An 18,355-nucleotide genomic window follows, 5' to 3' on the forward strand; every position below is an offset into this window, starting at 1 on the left:
AAGTCAGGCCTCTGAGAACCATCTGTTTAGCTCCATTGTCCCCTTGAAGGTAAGTAAGAGGGTTTCACCGCTCTGAGTCCTGTGTCTGTCTTCTCATTACAGCTTTCACTTATCCCAGAGGCCTTGGCTGACTCCCGATGGTCTCCACTGCAGTTAAAGACAGACTAAAAGGAAGCAGGATCAACCCCCGACATGGGAGAGATGCGGTTTAGACGCAGAGAGCAGCTCCTCGTGGACAGCAGCTTTACGCGGAGCTCAGTGAGTGAGGGAGGGAAGTCTGGGGAACGTGAAGAGCAGCAGACAAGAGGCCAAGAATATAAACTTCAGAGCCAGGCTGCCTGGGTTCGAACCCCAGCTCTATCGCCTACTAGCTGTGGCCCCTTGAGCAAGTTACTTAATCTCTCCATGCCTTAGTTCCCCCATCATTGGCTGAGGCCAATGATAATACTCTAACTCACAGGGCTGGTGTGAGGATTAAATGAGCTAGTGTTTAGAAAAGGGCCTATTAGCCCCTCTCAGAACAATATTAATGACGATGATTCTTAATATGATTATTCTCCTCCAGGGGTCTTTAAAGGTCTTTGCTGTGTGGGACGGTGGGCAGGTGATCTTGTGGCTGGATGGATTCATGGTTCTTTGAAGGCAAGGACCATGTTTTATTCATTGAGCGAGTCTACCTGTCACATGGTATATTTTCAATAAATGTTTGTGGTGTGAAATAATGCCTGGAGACAGAGAGACAGACAGGCAGGGCCGCCAGGGTTGCCTCTGTCAGAAAGCTTGGGTGGCTGCTTCTCTCAGCATCTTCATTTCTGGCTCTAGGCTCCTCTGCCCCCAGCGGCAGGTGGCCACAGTGACACCCGCACGCAGGGACATCTGGTTGTCACGTAAGTCACGTGGGAACACGCTCCAGGGTTGGTGCTCCTCCAACCGAATAGCCACCGAGACATTACAAGATGCCACAATCCGGCGGAGATTCCCACTCGAACTCCCCCCAAAGTCCCTCCCCCTCTTCCTTTCCAGGCACATAATGGATCTAAATATGAATGCTGTCAAAGAAAAGAATTATTGAGGTTTAAGTGAATCCTTAAGATAGCTCTAAAGTGAGCTCTTGACTGGAGCCTTTATCTCATTGACTCACTGAAATGGCTCTTTTTTTTTCATCATACTATTTATGGCCACAGCCCTAACAGAGATAAATGGCCTTCGAGACAATAACACACTTGCAAGAGCAAGGCATACAGAAGAGACAGGAAGGGTTCAAATCCCCCCGGACCCAGAGGCTCTTTAGCAATATCCCTTAGCCCTCAGCCTCCAATAAAAATCCAGGAGCTGGAGGTGCCCATTGCCCAGGCAGGCTGACGGCGGCAGGCGTGAGGGCACCGTGGGAGGGGCTGGTGAAGATGAGAGTGACCAGAAGAAGAGACACTTCTGGGTATAACCAGGAAAAAGCTCCTCCCCCCCCGCCCCGGGTTCTGCCCAGGGCAGTGTGGCTGGAAGGAGAGGGGTGCCCTGGTAGGTAGGCGGGACTTGGATGTTCAGAGGGCAGAGGAACTCTGAGACTGTCCTGATGTAGGCCTGTCATTCTAGGAGCCCCAGCTGACCTGGACCAGGAGGATGACAGGGTGGTCTGGGGCTGTCGGGAGACTCATACATCGTGGCTAGGTTTGCAGGGAGGAGGAGGAGGGAGTGGATGGTACAGCTGGACGTGCCCACTGCACAATAAGAGGGTGGGTAGTCCAGGACACTGACTGGGGCTGGGGATGGCTGGCAGCTTCTTTGGAGGAAGAAATCCTCCTGAGGAGAGAGCCTGCTGGCTGTCGGGCCAGCCTCCCTGAAGGGAACCCGATTTTATCCACCTTTGCCATTTCTGGGGCACAAGCCATGGGTGGCGTCAGTATCTTTACCACTTGTCTGACCTAAATGGTGATTCACAGTCTGGGTTCCGGTGAGAGCATTTTTGGCAGAACTTTTTGAGGCGTTTCTTCCCTCCCAATCTGAGCATGGAACCCAGGATTTGTGGGCTCAAATCCAGTCCAGATTTTGCATCTGAGGCGCCTGCTTCCCTCCCTCCCTCCATAGCCCTCCCAACACCTGCTGCAGAGGCTGGAAGCCAAGAGCTATTGTGCAGGACCCTGAACTCTGGCCCTCCGCCTCCGCCTCCACCCTCACCCCGGCACATTTCATGGGGATGCTTTACTGGCTGGCACGGATCCATGGAGTTTCCAACTCCACTGGGGAACAGAATTCCTAGGCAGCTCCTGCCTTGGAGTGGAGTTTGCACCCTCTTCCCTCCCTCTGGGGCTCTTGACTTAGGAAGTTTAAGCGTGATTTTGCATTTCTATTGAGCTGGTATTCAATGGCAGGGGGTGTATCTGAATAGCGATGTGAGACAATTGGAGTGAGATGCAGACTTCTTGGAATCATGAATTAAAGAGACCAGAAGGGTTCTCCCAAGGGGTCAGGGTCCAAAACAATTCTTTGGGTTTGTGGAGCTTATCCTGAGCTTCCTGATTGCCAAAGCATGAACTATTTCATTTAATCTTCACCGTCCACCTGCGAGAGAGCCATTATCCCTAGTTAGCCATGGGCAAATGGAGGCCCAGAGTAGTCAGTGGACCCGCTCGGGTCACACAGCAGCTAACTGGCGTCCAAGCCAGCTCTAGTGCCCCCTCACGGCAGGAGGCACCTCGTTCAGGCCACGCTGAGGAGGTTCCTGGGAAATCTAGAGATTCTACAGAGTCTCTTGCGAGGACTTCCAACAGGATTAACCACCCTGCAGACAAGGTACAGACTTCAGAGTGGCTGAGGGAGGGGCAGACTTCAGAGGTGGCACGAAAAGCAGGCAGAAACGATGCACTTGGAGGGAAAGCCCACCCACGGCCCCTCTTCCCCTTCCTGCTCTCAGCACTCCAAGCACATGGAGAATTCCTGCTCAGAAGAGGGAAATTCCTCTCTCCCTGCAAACTGATGTCACATCCCTCACCGACACTCCCAGGAAAGTACCTGGTCTTCTGCATTCCAGGCTTTTTTTTTTTTCCCCCAGAATGTGCCAAACTTACATGTTGTGCAGGGCGCACCAGCCACAGTGAGGGTCCCCCGAGCTCAGGCACTCCCCACAGGTCGTGTACTGTTCACAGGATTCCACGGGGACCCGGGTGATCTGGCGGAGAGGGATAAGAATACATGGTTAGAACAGGTAGTGACGCCTGGCAGAGGTGCGTTCAGACTCCATCGCTCGTACCCACACTTGCCCTGCCATCACCCCTACAGAAGTGGCGGTGTTGGGGGGGTGTCAATCGGCGGCCCCAGTGTTTTCACTTGCCCTGCACCAGGCAGGTACAGCCAACAGGCCCTGGGCTTCCTGCCTTCACCGGAGGCGGAAGCAAGCCCTCCAGTCTCTCTCCCTGCCTGCACTAAAGTCCCCTGGAGAGCGGGGCCTGCTTGTGGCAAAGGCTGAAAATGGTTAAAACTCCGTTGAAAGGCTATTTATTGAGTGCCACCAACTCATCTCTGAAGAGCTTTCAGCTGGGCCCGGGCTGAGACATCCTGCCTACACAGAAAACATTTCAAAAGGGAGAGAAGGAGAAAGTTTTCTTATCAAATAATATTCATCGAATGGTACAGTCTTTTTTTTACAGCCAACGAAACATACCACCTGGATCCAATTATCCCATTCTCTGATGCCTGCATTCAGTTTCTCCAGTAAATCTCCCAACCTTTGGAAAGTCTGGCTAAATGGGAACAGAGATGAGCTGCCTGTCTGATTCTGCCTTGCTGGGGAAAGGGGGAGTTTGCAGATCAAACCCCTGCCCCCTAGAGGGTACAGCCTCCTCTTGCCTTCCAGGTGGGACCCTGCAGGGACACGAGCCGGGCCTGTTTGATTACTCACCCCTACCTGCCCAGCGGGTGCGACATTAAGGCCAGGCAAAGGGTCAGAAGACTGACGTCTTGCATTTGGTGCATCCTAGGCATCGGTCGCGGGCTGGGGCAGGAGGGGCTGGGCTGGGAAAACATTTGCTGGGCTGGGAATGGGATCTCATTTGTTAGGGCAGAGAGGTCCCCCACCTACTGGATGTGTGAACTCAAGTGGAAACACAACCTGTGGTCCGGCAGCCCAGTCTTCTGCCTCTGGCAGGGGGAACAAAAGATCTGACGGAGATGCCTTCACAGCATCCTCCTGAGAGGCTCAGGATGGGGTCTGACACGGCTCACCCAGCAAATGTTTATCAGATGTCACTACACGGAGGCTTAGGTGCTATGTGATAGAGAAACAGCAGCAAACAGGACACAGACCCTGCCCCGCAGAACACACAGTCCAGTGGGAGTTGGTAATTACACACCGAGAACGGCTCTACACTGTGCTGAACGTTCTCTGCCTGTGATAGGTGTGCGCCCGGGGAGCCTTGGGGGCTTAGAGAAGGACTGCCCGGCACAATCTGTCTGGAAGAAGCGGTCAGTGGAATAAGGGTGAGGCAAGGTAAGAGGGGGCTGGATGCAGACACCTGGACGGGCGTTCCTAGCTGAGAGATTACCATGAGCAAAAGTGTCATGAGTAAGTTCAGGGTAACCCAAGTGCGGAGTGTGCGCTGGATGGAGCGGGGCGAGAGATGAGGCTGGTGGGATGTAAGCAAGGTCAAGGTAACCAAGGTCTTGGGTACCGGCCCCAGGAGCCTCCCTCTGTTAGGTGTCCCTCACCTCCTTCTTACCACATCATAACACTTGACATTCTGAATTACAAACCTTTTCTGTGAGTGATGTGATCAGCTTTTTAAATCTCCCTAACTTTCCTTTAATAATAAAAATATAAAATGCAGAAAGCATAAGTAAATAAAAGAAATAAGTACAATCCTGCAAATTCAGTTTAAAAAAACTGATATTCTAAGTGGAGGTTGGGGGACAGCTGGTTTGAAAGTCTGTGTGCCATAGGTCTGAGAGCTTGAGTTGACTCTGTGTCCCATATGACCTGACAACATGCTAAGGGGGCTGATTTGATCATGAACTGTATATGCAGACATGGTGTCAGGATGGAGGGAGGCCGCCCCTCACTGGGGAGTTCCCAGCTCAGGTCTCTGCAACCTGCCCCAAGAAAAGTGTTGCTCAGCCAGAGAGCCTTTCCAGAATGGTGGTCACCATGGGGTGGGACCCAGATGTGGCATCTGAGGTACAGCTGATAGATCTGGGATGTTTATTTGGCTCAAATAAGATGAATCTTGAGATGTTTCCCAGTGTTTGAAAGGCGGCCGTGTGGCTTCAGTTAAGATTCATGGGTGAAAAGTTTCAGGAAAGCTCGACAGAAGAAAGTCAAGGCTGCCCAATAACCCAACAGACCTCGCTTCCAGCAGGAACCGCCATCCGTGGGACGCGTATGCAGATTCAAAGTGACAAGTGTCTGGGAGGCTGTAGGAGGTATTTTTGCCTTCGGAGGAGGTTGGCCCTTGTCCTTCCAATTCTGACAGTCAGGATTCTATTCCCTAAAGTTTCCCTGAGACTGTTAATGAGCTCTGTCCCAAATGACTCGGGCAGTTAAAAGTTAACATCCAGCCAGGCACACACCATCTTAAGGAGCAACCGTTGACCCCTGACTCACGGCCTGTGATTCCTTCCAGGAGCACCTTTCCGACAGGTGCCTGCCAGCCCTCTCCCAGCGTGCCTGTCCCGGGGCCTGGGGCTCTCAGTCCTTCAGGATATCTGTGACCCCAGCCAGCCAGGGGTGGGGGGCTTCCGCTGGCCCCCTCCAACTCGCCCTCTGAGGCCTGAGAGCCGCAGCCCAGTGCCCGGCCTCCCTTTCCTGGAGCCCGAAACGGGCTCCGTGTGAGTGATGTCTGCATCTGGCTGGAAATTAAAACAACTGTCTGCATTGCATTCGGCCCGTCTGTCAAAACACAGCCCGGCTCTCAGCAGCTGGGGCAGGGGGCCCTGAATGGGAGCAGTGTCTCCCACAACAAAGCCCACTGTCACGCCAAGTGCTGCGGAGATAGTGAGAAGCCTGTTCTTCTCCAAACATGAAACCAACAGCACAACTATTTTTCCTGTTTCCTGGGCCCTCCTGGTGGGAATTTTTTTTTTTTTCTTAATACACTGAGTTGAAGAGCAAAGTGAAACAGGAAACTTACAAGGGGGAGGGGTCTCAAAACTTGAATGATTCTCTCCTCACAGATCTAGCAGCCACATACAAACCAGAGGAAAGAAATGTCACAGGGGCTGGACGGAGGCTCTTAAGGTCAGGTGTTTCCACGGGCGCTCGATCTTTCCTGTATTCACCTGTTTCTATATTCATTTATCAACCCATATTCATCAGTCACGTCCCACAGACAGGCCACGGCTGGGCACTTTAGGGGAATAAAATAAAATCAACAGCAGTGTTAAAACACAGCCATCGCCTTCAAGTTGCAAACAGACGAACAATAAAAGCAAGAAAGGGATGTGTGTTCTAAGAGAGGTATTGAAAGAGGGCTGAGGGAATTCGGAGCAAAGGAAATACGACTTCTATGTCCGTGCCGTCCAATGCTTGTGCCCGGGTGGCTCTGAGCACCTGGGATGGGGTTAGTTCAAACTGAGATGGGCTCTAAGATATAGCGTGGAAAATAAGAATGTAAAATATCACATGAAGAATTTCTTATTGACACAGGTTGAAAAGATAAAAAATGTTGCAAATGTTGGGTTAAATAAAATCTACCATTCATTCCAATGGTCTCTTCCTACTTTTAAAAATACGGCTGCTAGAAAAGTTAAAATTCTGTGCGTAGCTCACATGGGTAGCTGGCGCTTTGCTCGTGTGGGAGAGCGCTGCTCTGGGTGGGCCTTGGGAGGGACGTGGCCGGGGTCTGGGTCTTCAAGGATGAATAATATTTATACAGATGAGGAGCGTCTCAGGTGGGAAGAACCATGTGAGCAAACACAGGGAAGCAGAGCTTCATCAGAAAACCTTGCATGAGGGTGAAGAGGGGTGGGTAAACCTGGAAAGGCCGGTTTGGGTTAACTTGGGAAGGACAGAGAAGACCACAGAGCTGGAACACATGAAGTCTGTAAGCTCTCCAGCCTGTCATTCTTTGGCCAAAAGAATGTCTTTCATGAAAAGGTGGCCTGGATTCTTGAATCAACATCCTTGGTATTACCTGTGAGCTTAAGAGGCATGAAAATCCAGCGTCCACTGCATCAGAAGCTCTGGGTTGGGTCCTGGGAAATGGTTCCAACCAGTTCCCCAGCTGAGAGAACCACTGGTAAACTAATCTCGGGTCTTGGGAAGTCTTTTTATTTTTTAAAAATTACTTATTTATTTTGAGGGGAGGGAATTAGGTTTTAATTAATGAATTTATGTCCAGTGGAGGTACTGGGGATTGAACCCAGGACTTTGTGCATGTTAAGCACACACTCTACCACTGAGCTATTTCCTCCCCTCCTTGGAAAATCTCCTTATTTGTCAGGCCCTGAGGCCAGGAAGAAAAGAATCAAATTCTGCCTTGGGGCTGCGGAAGGAATTAGACTGACTGAGGGGAGGAGAGATGGGGGTTAGTCTGGGGACTGCTTTATGCCCAGGGAGAATTGGGTTCTAATAACTCTGAGTCTATGGAGGCCATAAAGGATCAAGTTGAAACTTCGGGGGTCAGGGGCCACTTCCCTCTGCACCAGGTGACAGGTGGGCACATGCTCTAGGGCCTGGTGGGTGGGGTAGGGTGGGGTGGGGACGGGAGTGGGCTCAGGGAGCTCAAGGACAGGGAGCTTCTGCTGGCGAGTGTCCACCGCGTCAGGCGGTGCTTTGTCAGGGATGACTCAGAGTTTAATGGGACACTCGATGACACTCTAATTAGTGTTTGTTTATTATGATTGCGTTTTAATGATGCTGGAGGCTCCCCACCCCCTCCACTCTGAGTGCTGGGATCTGAGGGTGTGGCTGGGTTGGCAAACCAGTGCGGCCGTGAGCAGCCTCCAGCCGAGGACCCCCTTCTCCACCGCCTTCTCCCCGGGACCCTGGGGCCGCTTACACTGGATCCAACTCGCACACTGTGCATCCTCCTCTGCTTGATCTTATGTCTTGTAATTACACCTTTAATGAATATAACTGTCTTATTAAGTCATTTATTTAAGAAATACACTTTATTAAGGGTGACTCATACTGTATTCTTGGCTCCTCTGGCCCCGGGGCCCCACGTCTCTAGTGCCTCCATTGGCCTGACTCCGTGGAGCTGATGTACGTGGGAAGGGTTCAGCAGGGGGACAGAGTTCAGAGTAGGTCTCTCTCCCCCCTGCCCCGCCCACCTCTCTCCTTTCAGCACACGGGGCAGCCCACAGGGTATGGGGCCAGCGCAGCAAGGGACGTGATCTCAGATCGTCATCGGCCTTGCATACGTCACTGAGGGAACTGCTGAAGCCAGGCTCATTCCTGAGGATCTGGAAGAACACGGCAGACCTGTAGGGTCTGGACCATCCAGGGTGAGGCCAGGAAGTTCTCCCTGGCCCTAGAAGTTACTATGACCCCAAAGAGTCACTTCTATCGGGTGCAAACCCATCACTCTTCAGAGAAGAGTTTTCCCAATGATGGAGCAAGAGACAGGAGCCCTTCTGTGAGTGAACTTGGGGAAAGAGAATCAAGGCTGCACCTCTCCCACCCTGTGTGGACGCAAGGAAGGAGCCACACGGCTTAGAGAACCTGGATCGGAGAAACACCTGAGCTGAAACAGAGCAACACAGAGGATGCTGACCATGGGTGTGCCTGGCGCCCAAGTGGTCCTTCTTAATTACAGAGCATTTATGTTGTGTTAAGCTCTCAGTAAGGCATTGGGGCCACATTCTCCTGCCCTCCCGTGGTTTGGTTGAGGCAAAACCAAGGAACAGGATCTTCTTAGTACAGTAGGATAGATGTCACAGGAGAGCAATGATCAAGACGCAGTCCTGGCTTTGACATGGAGGACTCTGGCACAGGCACTCTGTTCTAGATAGAGCCGGAGCGAGGGAAAGCTCTTCCCCAGGCTGGTGGGGCCCCTCGGGGGCTGAGCATTTAATCCCCTGCTTCCCTGGAATCTGCTCCCCACGGCCAGATGGTACACCTGTCCCCACACGTGTCCCTTGTCTCCTGACACAAGCAAAGAAACAGAGGCCTTGTCAGCGGCTGAGAGCCAGGTGGCCGGGGTGGGAGGGGACACACACAGCCTGGCTGGAGCGGGCAGTTGGCTGGAGCTGTGGCCTCCTGGTCCCCAGGGCCTGGGGCAAAGTCCACAACAGCTGAAACACAACGGGCTCCCCGAAACTCCCGCCTGTCCTCCGTATCTTCTCTTGGTGGTCCCTCCCCACCAGCCCATCTTCTCTCCCCTTGGAATTTGTAGGGTCTCGGCCCCACATTCTCCTCTTGTCCCCAGTCCAAACCCGACGCTCATTCACACACACGGCTTGGGGCAGACCGCAGGGAGGGCCGCAGGTACAGTCACCACGATGCGGGGGGAGGGTTTTAGCACTTTCCAAATGCTTTCACACTTGTTATCTCATTTGATCTGCACAGCAGCCCGGGGAGGAAGAGAGGCTAGATACTGTTACGTAGGATGAGTTCCATTTGCTCCACCAGGAAATAGGGGGCCCCGCAGGGCTGGCTTAGCCCTGGGACCGATCTCACAGTGAGTGGGGGCGGCCAGCTGGAAGGGGGTGTCTTCCGTGGCCCGTGGTGGTGACACACTGTAAGGGCTCCCTTTGAGGAGAGGAGGGCGAGGAGGTTCAGAAGTCAGTCCCAGGAGATGGAGGCTGAGGCCGGAGCAGGATGTAGGAGGCGGGAAACACCCAGAGGGCAAGGAAGGCTTCGGTTTCTCTGACTCCACTGTCTTAGGAGCTTGCTGGTGCCCAGCGATTGTTTCTTGCTGGAATGGATGGGAGGGAGGAGTCTCCCTTCACAAGCTGGCCCCAGATCTCGTCAGCCCCTTGGGAACAGGTGGGATTGGCACCGGGAGGCCCAAGAGCTCAGGGCTCTGTCCTTCCCTGTGCACCCAATGAGGCCAGGGTTCAGTGTCCTCACAGGGAGAGCAACACGGGCAGACGGCCAGGGAGGCCTAGCCCAGCCCCCAGCCCTGGTTGGACTCTCTCGGGCCCCTAAAGTGGACCCTCCGGGAACAGCACAGGCTCCTTTGGCTTCTGCCTTACCTCATACTATAGCCTCTTTGGCTCAGCCAGACCCCATGGAAACATACCCGCGTTCTCTCTCCCGTCCTTTACAGGCAAAGAACTGATGGTCCACTGGATGCTAGAAACAGCATTTTAAACTAAATCTCCCCTGTTGGGCGTGAGTAGGGGAAGCAGTGTGACCTCCCCCTTGGATCTGCTCCCTGGGGACCGGGGGAGGAAGTGATGGGGACTGAGGTACCACTTTCCTCTGAGCTGGGCAGGTGACTGAGTTGGTGGAACGGAATGAAGCAGCTGGAACGATAATAATGGTGGCTGTTCATCCAGCACCTACTGCGTGCCCGGCATTTCCCTCACGTCGTCTCACTTAATCCCGACACCAGCCTTGCAGGTGAAGGATTAGGCCCACTGGACTTATTAGAAAACTAAGTCTCGGTTAAGTAACCTGCCCAAGGTTGCACGCCTTGCAGGAGAACCAGAAGTTTGCCTGACTCCCAGGCCGAGGAGGTGAGGCGGAAGCAGAGGCAGGACTCCTGTAAAGGAAGGGCCCTCTCCTGGGGCTGCCCCCAAGGGCTGGCAGTCAGTGTCCCCCTTCACCTGGACATGGACCGCCATACTTGGTGCCCTTCCAGCTGTTGGCCACTAATTACACTCACCCGCCTGACCACTGTCTGTCTCTTGCCCACTGTACTCTTCTCTGCTGACAGTGATTCAGATGGTGAATCCAGAGCCAGACTATACAGGGTGATACTGGGGGATGAGGAGGGAGATGGGTTGGTGGGGATGAGGATGACCTAATTTTTTTTAAGCCTGCCTGGACCAGAACAGTCAGGGAAATAGCCCTGAATAGTTTTCTAAGCCTCCTCGGAAAGTCCCGGGTCTTCAGTCAGCAGAGCGTGGGACAGTGGAGGTGGCAGGGGCCTCTCTGTGCTGGCCTTGCTGGCTGTTCGCTGTGAGGCCTCAGGCAAGCTGCCTAACCTCTTCAAGCCTCCACTTCCTTATCTTTAAAACGGAGACAGCAATCCCTGTCTCACCCACCTTGCCTGCTCATCAGGGAACGAAGACCTCTGAGCTCACACTTGCAGCTTCAGCCTTTCCTACAAATCAGCCCCAGTAACGAACGTGAAACGTTCATGATCGTTTGTTCCCAGGGTTAGATCCAGTTCTTTAAAAATCAGTACTCGTGTGTGAGATCCCCTTAAATCCTCAGGAAGTAAACACCGACCCAGCCCCCTGCCCGTCCTCTGAGCTGCGAAAGTCACGTGGTCAGTATCATAACGAGAAAAGAGGCAAAACCCCCAGAACCAGCTTGAGGTTCTGGAACCTGGGACTGCACCCGAAGCAGCACGCAACCTTCTGACCAGAAACGGGCCCTGGGGCTCTCTCCTAAGAACTCCTGATGATCGGGAGACCCGAGGGCGGAGCGGAGTTCAAAGAGAAAATCTATTTTTAATGACTTGGGGGAGAAGACTGGAGTGGCTGAGTAATTCGGAGTAATTAAACCTATCTATCACTCCGAGAGTGGGAGCCAAAGTTGGTTGAAATTTTCAATGATATTTTTTTCCTCCTCATTCATAAAATCCAGCCAAGGGTCATGCAGGAGTCAAAGGGGAAAGGATGATGGGGAAAGAAATTTCTGGCCCCAAACAATGGAATTCCTCCTATTGATAAGCACTGGTGTGGTGGTCCCTCCTAGATCTTTTTGGCAGAGGTCATATTTTGCTCTGGTTAAGAAGGTGTACTGGAAGGAGACAGAGCTCATTTTCAAATCCAGCTGCTACGATTACCAACTGTATGACATTAATAAGTTGTCCTCCCTGCCCTCCTTGAGCCTCAGTTTCCTCCTCTGGAAAATGGTGACAATAATGATACGAACTTCACAAGGTTGTTTTGATGTTTAAGTGACTTCTATACACAAAGAGCCTTGCACACAGTAGGTGCCCAATAGCGGTAGTTGTCATTCTCAGTCTCTCCATGCGGGCCCGCTGAAGGTGGTGGGCTTTGCACGGGGAGCTGCAGAGGGCCCTGGCCCAGGCTCTGTGCTCCTGCGCGGGGTGACCTTGAGCAAGCCGCCTGGCCTCTTTGGGCTGCGACTGCTGATCTATAATTCGGGGGGAATTATGTCCCCCCTTGGCATGAACAGCAGCACAGCCGCTCAAACCGTTGTCCTTACTAATAACATAATCCCTCCTGGAGGCTGAAGAGCACTGAAACTTAGGATCCTTGGCTGAAAAAAACCGAACTTAGTCTCCTAAGGAAGAAGGTGAAACTTGGGCAAGAAAGGAGGCAGAAAAGCGAGTGGGACAAGCAGATATTCCAAATACCACATGGGACTTTCTCAGACAGGACTCCTGTGCCGGAAACACCAGGGCGGTGGGAGTGGGGCCCTTTCTAGTTCTGTTGTTTGGAAGGAACTACAGAGAAGCGGAGATGCTAATGCTACGTTGTCTCCATGACAACCATGGATTTATTCAGTTAGGGAAAGCAGGTGGCGTAGGAAATAGGGGATGAGAGGATTTGGGAAACAGGGCCTAAGCTATAACTAAAACAGATCTCTCACCTGGACACCAGATGCCTGGGATTAGCCAGGTCCCACCAGACTCCCTGTAGGGCCAACATCAATGCACCTACCCCGGAGGGGAACAGTGATGATGGCCAGAGGAACGAGGCAGTGATGCCCCTTCACCTGCCCGTTCCCATTCGTTCATTCATGCTTCCATTTGTCCAGATGTTCCCAGTGGGGCCCCTGGATGCACAGAGCCCAGGGGTCGCCTCACATGCAGCTTGATTTATCTAGGAGCTGGCCATCTACCTAACACACTCTGGTTTCTGGGCCCCACGCCCTCAACTTCTGGCCCCCCTCCCTTCCAGTCACCAGGAGAGTAAGACAAGAGGGTGTGGAGCTGCTGTTAATCCCAAATTCTCTCTGAAGCATCACTGGTCCATAAACTTGGGAAGAAGAGGTTGGGGGGTGTGGAATCATCAAGCCATGAAGAGGCCGAGCAGAGAGCTGGGGTGGGAACACCTTTGCTGTTGTCTAGGGAGGAGGTGGGGCTCACTTCAGTGCTCTTTGAGACGAGGACTCAGGGAATCCTCCAGGGGCCTTTAGGGCACAACTGCTCCTCAAACTTCCTTTGGCAGAGTTCCTGGTGTTGCCCCCCCAGCCAAGCTCCGGCTTCTGACCGTACTTCCACCTGTGATGCTGGCACTCAGAATTATGGATGTGAGCTGGTAGGGTCTCAGGGGCTCCTTGTGGGCTCGTTTTCCATCCTTGATGCCTTCCCTGGACTCTGAGTCTGGGATTACGAAGGAACCCCAGATTGGAGTCCCCATCAAGGTAGTCTTGATGTAGGGAGAGAAATCCTACCACTTGCCGAAAGATGGACTTGGATCTGGGCAAGTCCAACTGCTCAGGCCCTCTGCGGTATACCCCCGTGCACGTAAGAATGAACGGAGCTGGCTCAGCCTACCCACAGGCGCTGGCTCTGGGGCGGGCCTCCACCTCTCTGCATTCGCTGTTGTACAGTTCTGATCAGGCAAGAAGCCACTAGATCTTCGTGCTGTGAAACAAAATTCTAGTCTCTGGTGGGCCCAGGGAGGGATCCTTCTCCACCATCTACGTCTCCACCATCCCTCCTTCCTAACCACCTGAGATGTCCTCCCTGACACATTGGATCTGCAAATCCGCTCTCTGATTTTTCGTAGTATGCTAAGTGACTAGCTCCCCTGGGAAGGACAGAACAGTTGCTTGTCACTCACAGCTTTCTAGGGGAAGTTAGTAGGTGAGTGGATGAATGTGTGTGCATGTATGTGTGTGCGTAAAAGACAGAGACAAAGATGGAGAATAAGAGTATATGTTAAATCTCCGCCTACAGAAAAAAAAAGTCTCCTACACTTATATTACAAATAATTAATCTCCTTTCTGTATAGAGCTCACTTATTCATTCATGCCATTCATTCATTTAACCTTGGCAAGGAGGTATGAGGTAGGGGGGCTCCCATGCTCTGCTGAATCCCGCGCCCCTGTGCTGCTTTGGGAACCTGTGCAGACTGGCCAATTGGATAAAGACCATTCCACTGAAGCAGCAACGCCTACAGATCCACAGTGTCTGCCCCTCGGGGACTGGCCTGGCCTTGGGCAGCTACCTTCGTGCAGAATTGCTTCATAACTGGGTAGACCCGCCTGTGGTGGAAATACACATGGTGCTTCTAATTGGTTCATTTGTTAATTCAGTCATTCACTCATTCATTAGTCTCTCCGGGTATGAATCCTTCCTTCCTTCATCTATTCATTCATTCGACAGGCCAGGTATTGAGTCTTGTGCTGTGGTGTGACAGATCCGAGTGCGTCCTGGCTTTCCAGTGCCCTCCAGAAGCATCCCCTCAGGTGGGGAAGCTAGAAAGTGAAAGATTCCCACAAGAGGTTCCCCCTGGAAGTGATCACTTTGGGCTGACGAGGCCAGGAAGGTGTCATCATGTTAGCAGGCCTCGAAAACTTGGTGCCGTTTTGATAGGGCAGGAATGGAGGAAGGACCTTCTGTGAGGAGAGAAAAGCAGGAGCAGAGAACAAACCCGAGAAGGTCCAGGGAGAAGTCCAGGAGCGGGCGGGCATCAGCACGGCACCGCTGGTCAGAAAAGTGATTCGAGGGATGGTCCCGGGAGGCCAGGGTGGTGGAAACAAAATAGAATGGAGGGAAAGGAGAAGCTTTGCTTTTCTCCTCTAACAATACATCCCATGTCTGTCCCTGCCATCGTGTTCCTCTGCCTCCCTCCGCCTGCCCCAGCCAGAGACCCGCGTCCTCACGGCGGGACAGGGGCTGATGGCCTCATCCGTCTCCTCCCTCTCCTTGCCACCCTAGGTGTGTTCTGCACACCCTCATTTTTTCTTCTCTTCTAAAAGGTGTAGAGGTTGAGGGCCCTAGAATCGAGCTGCCCGGGTCCAGATCCCAGCCCCTTTGCTTATTAGCCCTGTGGTCTTTCGGCACATTCCCCAGCTCTGAGCCTCCTCTGCTGATTTACAAAATGGTGCTAATACTGGAACACACTTATACAAGACTTGCTATCTGCATATGAGGAAGAAACCAAGGCACAGGGAGTCTTGGTGAATTTGTTTACAGTCATACAGCCAGTACGTGGTAGAGCTGGGGTTCGAACCCACGCAGGACGCCTGCAGAACTCACATCACATTTTCAACTTCCACGATAAATTGCCTCTTAGGCATAAAAGACAGCATGGGTTAGAAAACACTTAGCCCAGTGTACTGGCTATAGCTGTTAGTTATTATTAATAAATTAAGGACCTGCTATATATTCCGTGTATTTTTGAACATAAAGTTCAAAAAAAGAACAGACATGGCCCTGATGCTGAAGTATTCATAAGGTTATCAGGAAGATAGGCAAACCCCCAAATGAAATATTAATGCTATGACTGAGATGTGGTAAAGGTACAAGAGCAAAGAGGAAGGGTAAATCAGGGAAGGCTTCCCAGAGGCAGTGTTTTGTAATGATGGCTTCAGCTAACACCAGCAACAACAGCAACAACAACAAAACAATACAATCCCCCATCAAAAAAAAAAAAAAATTGAAAACAAGGAAAAACTGCATCTTGGATGAAGTGTATAATCCAAACACTCCAGCCTGATGTTTCAGCCTTTTAATTTCTGCTCACATTCCCACTCTAGACTCTTCTGCCAGCGTGAACCCAGCCCCCTGCAGGCTGGCCTCCTCTCCTCCTCTGAGTGGTCCTCCTCCTTAACTTGCTTTGCGCGCACATTCCTGCTAATCAGGACATCCTCCCCTCTCCCGCACGTGCAAATCCCTGCTCCACGCTGCCTTCCTCCCTCACCCTCTGTGACCCCTCTCTCTGAGCCTAGAATCTGACTCCCTGCCCAATTGGCAGGACTTTAGCATAATTTTTAAACTCTTCTTAGGGCTCTATCTTTTTTAGGTTATTCACAGGGCTCTGCTTTTTATTTCTTCATATGAGATATCCCTGTATGTTCCAACTCCAGTTTCTTACATAAAATAGGTCTATAAATACCTGCTGAGAAGCTAATCACACTTACTCAGTGATCCAGGTTTTATTTTAAGCTCCTTAAGTAAATGTACTAAGAACTATGCAAAGACTCTCTAGGTGTGGCTGAGGCCCCTGGCATTCTGCTGGGATCCATTAGGTCATGTGAAGGCTTTTTAAAATTTTTTTTTAAGATTTAATGTTTATAACCCGGCAGAGGTGCATGGTGTCATGGAAAGGACACGACTGTTACTCAGAAGAACCTGGCTCAGCCACACCATGTACTTAGCTGTGCTGGGTAAGCCACTTAACCTCTCTGAGCTCCAGTTTCCACATCTGTCAATATTATTGGATGTCAAAAGGAAAGCATCACCAAGGCACCGAGATACAATGAACGCTGCTTGCTAAAGTCTGGTGGCCGACTGTCTTGCAAGTTGACAGAGGAGATGCTTAAGACCCCAGTTTATGATTCTTCCACTCTTTACTCTGGGTCCCCTGACCCTGATCAATGCAATGGAAAGGTCAGAAGACTGACAAAAGGATTTTGTGACATGTTCAGAGGAGGGCCTTGGAATGCTATGACCCAACCACCCTTCAATAGGAAGGGCAGCTTGGGCTGCATGCTCTGGACCGTAGGGGATGGAGTGGATGGGGAAAGCCGGAAGGCAGGAAATTCAGAGGGTAGAGTGGCTCCTAGGAGACAGAGTGGAGGCAGGACCTTGGGAGGTCACTGAGCTCCCTGGAGATGGTGGCAGGCCGAGGATATGCAAAAGCTTCCTTGCACCAGATCTGGATGAGGGCACCTCAGGAGGGATGGCCGGCCTGGCAGCATTTTACCAGCTGTCCAAGAGGACTCCTGGAGGTGGGGCTAAGAAGCTAGTGTGAGCATCTTCGTGCAGAGGGAATTGTTGGAAAGTCGGGGCCGAGGAGAGAGGGCTGGGACGAGGAAGCACCGCCCACGTGATGGGAGCTACAGCCAGAGAAGCTCAGCAGAGGGGTGCCCGGGGGCCCCTGTGAAGGACTCAGCTCCAAAAAAGTCAGAAACTTCAGCCCGCCCATAGAGCATGAAGCTATCTTGTGACAATTCCAGTTCAAGTGAGAAGGACCCCCCCCAACATTTACCTTCTTTTTCCTCTGAAACAGACAGTAGCAACAGCTGGAGTCAGGGAAGTTGAGTGAGAGAAAGAGAAGAAACATGCCTCCCCACCTCCCATCCCTGCAAGCGGGGAGCATACTGCAGGCCCAGGCTGGTCGGGGGGAGGATGGGACAAAGATCTGGGCATCAGTCAAGTCCAGAGTTGCACTTCTGGAGATGGGCGTTATAATTCTGAATTGAGATTGTATTTAAGACTTAAAGGACTTTTTATTATCCAAGAGTGAGCCAATGAGCTATGCTGCCTGCCTCAGTCCTAGGCAGAAGGGATAGTGGGAGACAAAATAAAGCTGCGTTTTGGTTCTACCTCCCACATGCTGGTTGGGTGTGAGGATGCTGACAACTGCCCTTCCTAACTCTCAGGCTGTCATGAGGCTGCAGCAGTGCATCATTCAGGGTCAAGTTTACCGCACAAGGGCAGGGGAATTATTGGTCTTATTTCTGGGGGTCAATTGATAACTTACTGATAACATCATTTTTTTTTTAAGAGAAAAGAGAACTCTGTAAGTCAACTCGTGATGATTCAGCAAACCATTTTGCCTGAAATGCTGGGGTCCTTCCAGAGAGTGAAGAGGTGTGTGGTCTTTTTTAACTCAAGTGGCTCACAGGTCAAAAGAATTCGTGAACAGCCACCATGGGAAGCCTCTCAACTCATTTGCCTCTGCCCTCCTGGAGATGCAAGACTAATAAACAAGGCATCCAAAACTAGTCCCAAGAAGACAGGGATGTGGTGAGGAGCTGGCTCCTGGTTAGAAGCCCTCTGGGGGCTCCCCTTTCCCCCACGCTGGCGCCCGGCCCTGCCCTGCCTGTCTGTGCACATTGGAGCTCTGCAGCCTCCCCTTGCCTGGAAGGTGGTGGCCGGGACTGTTCAAATCTTTACCTCCCTCACTGCTTTCCACAGGCCTCTTTCATTGGCAGCCTCAAATGTAACCAATATCACAGAGCCTCTGGGGATAAAGTGGGGGGAAGGGGATATGGGGAGATGGAAGAGAGACAAAAGATTCTTTTCCTTTTTTTTTTTTTTTTAAACAGGTGCTTAGGAAATTAATTAGAACAAATAATCACCGAGTTGTCTGAGTCTCTATT

At 51.8% G+C, this 18,355-nt stretch overlaps 1 protein-coding gene across 2 annotated transcripts in view; it reads right to left on the reverse strand.

The window, feature by feature from the left end:
* Positions 1-18,355, reverse strand: part of PLXNA2 (plexin A2) — a 203,130-nt gene that overhangs the window by 66,159 nt on the left and 118,616 nt on the right. For both annotated transcript variants that reach the window (XM_031438650.2, XM_064477145.1), the window contains exon 5: positions 3,063-3,163. In XM_031438650.2, the coding sequence (XP_031294510.2) occupies positions 3,063-3,163 (101 nt within the window). The remainder of the gene's footprint in view (positions 1-3,062; positions 3,164-18,355) is intronic.

This window comes from Camelus dromedarius, chromosome 21, assembly GCF_036321535.1.
Source record: "Camelus dromedarius isolate mCamDro1 chromosome 21, mCamDro1.pat, whole genome shotgun sequence".
In the NCBI taxonomy this organism is placed as follows: domain Eukaryota; kingdom Metazoa; phylum Chordata; class Mammalia; order Artiodactyla; family Camelidae; genus Camelus; species Camelus dromedarius.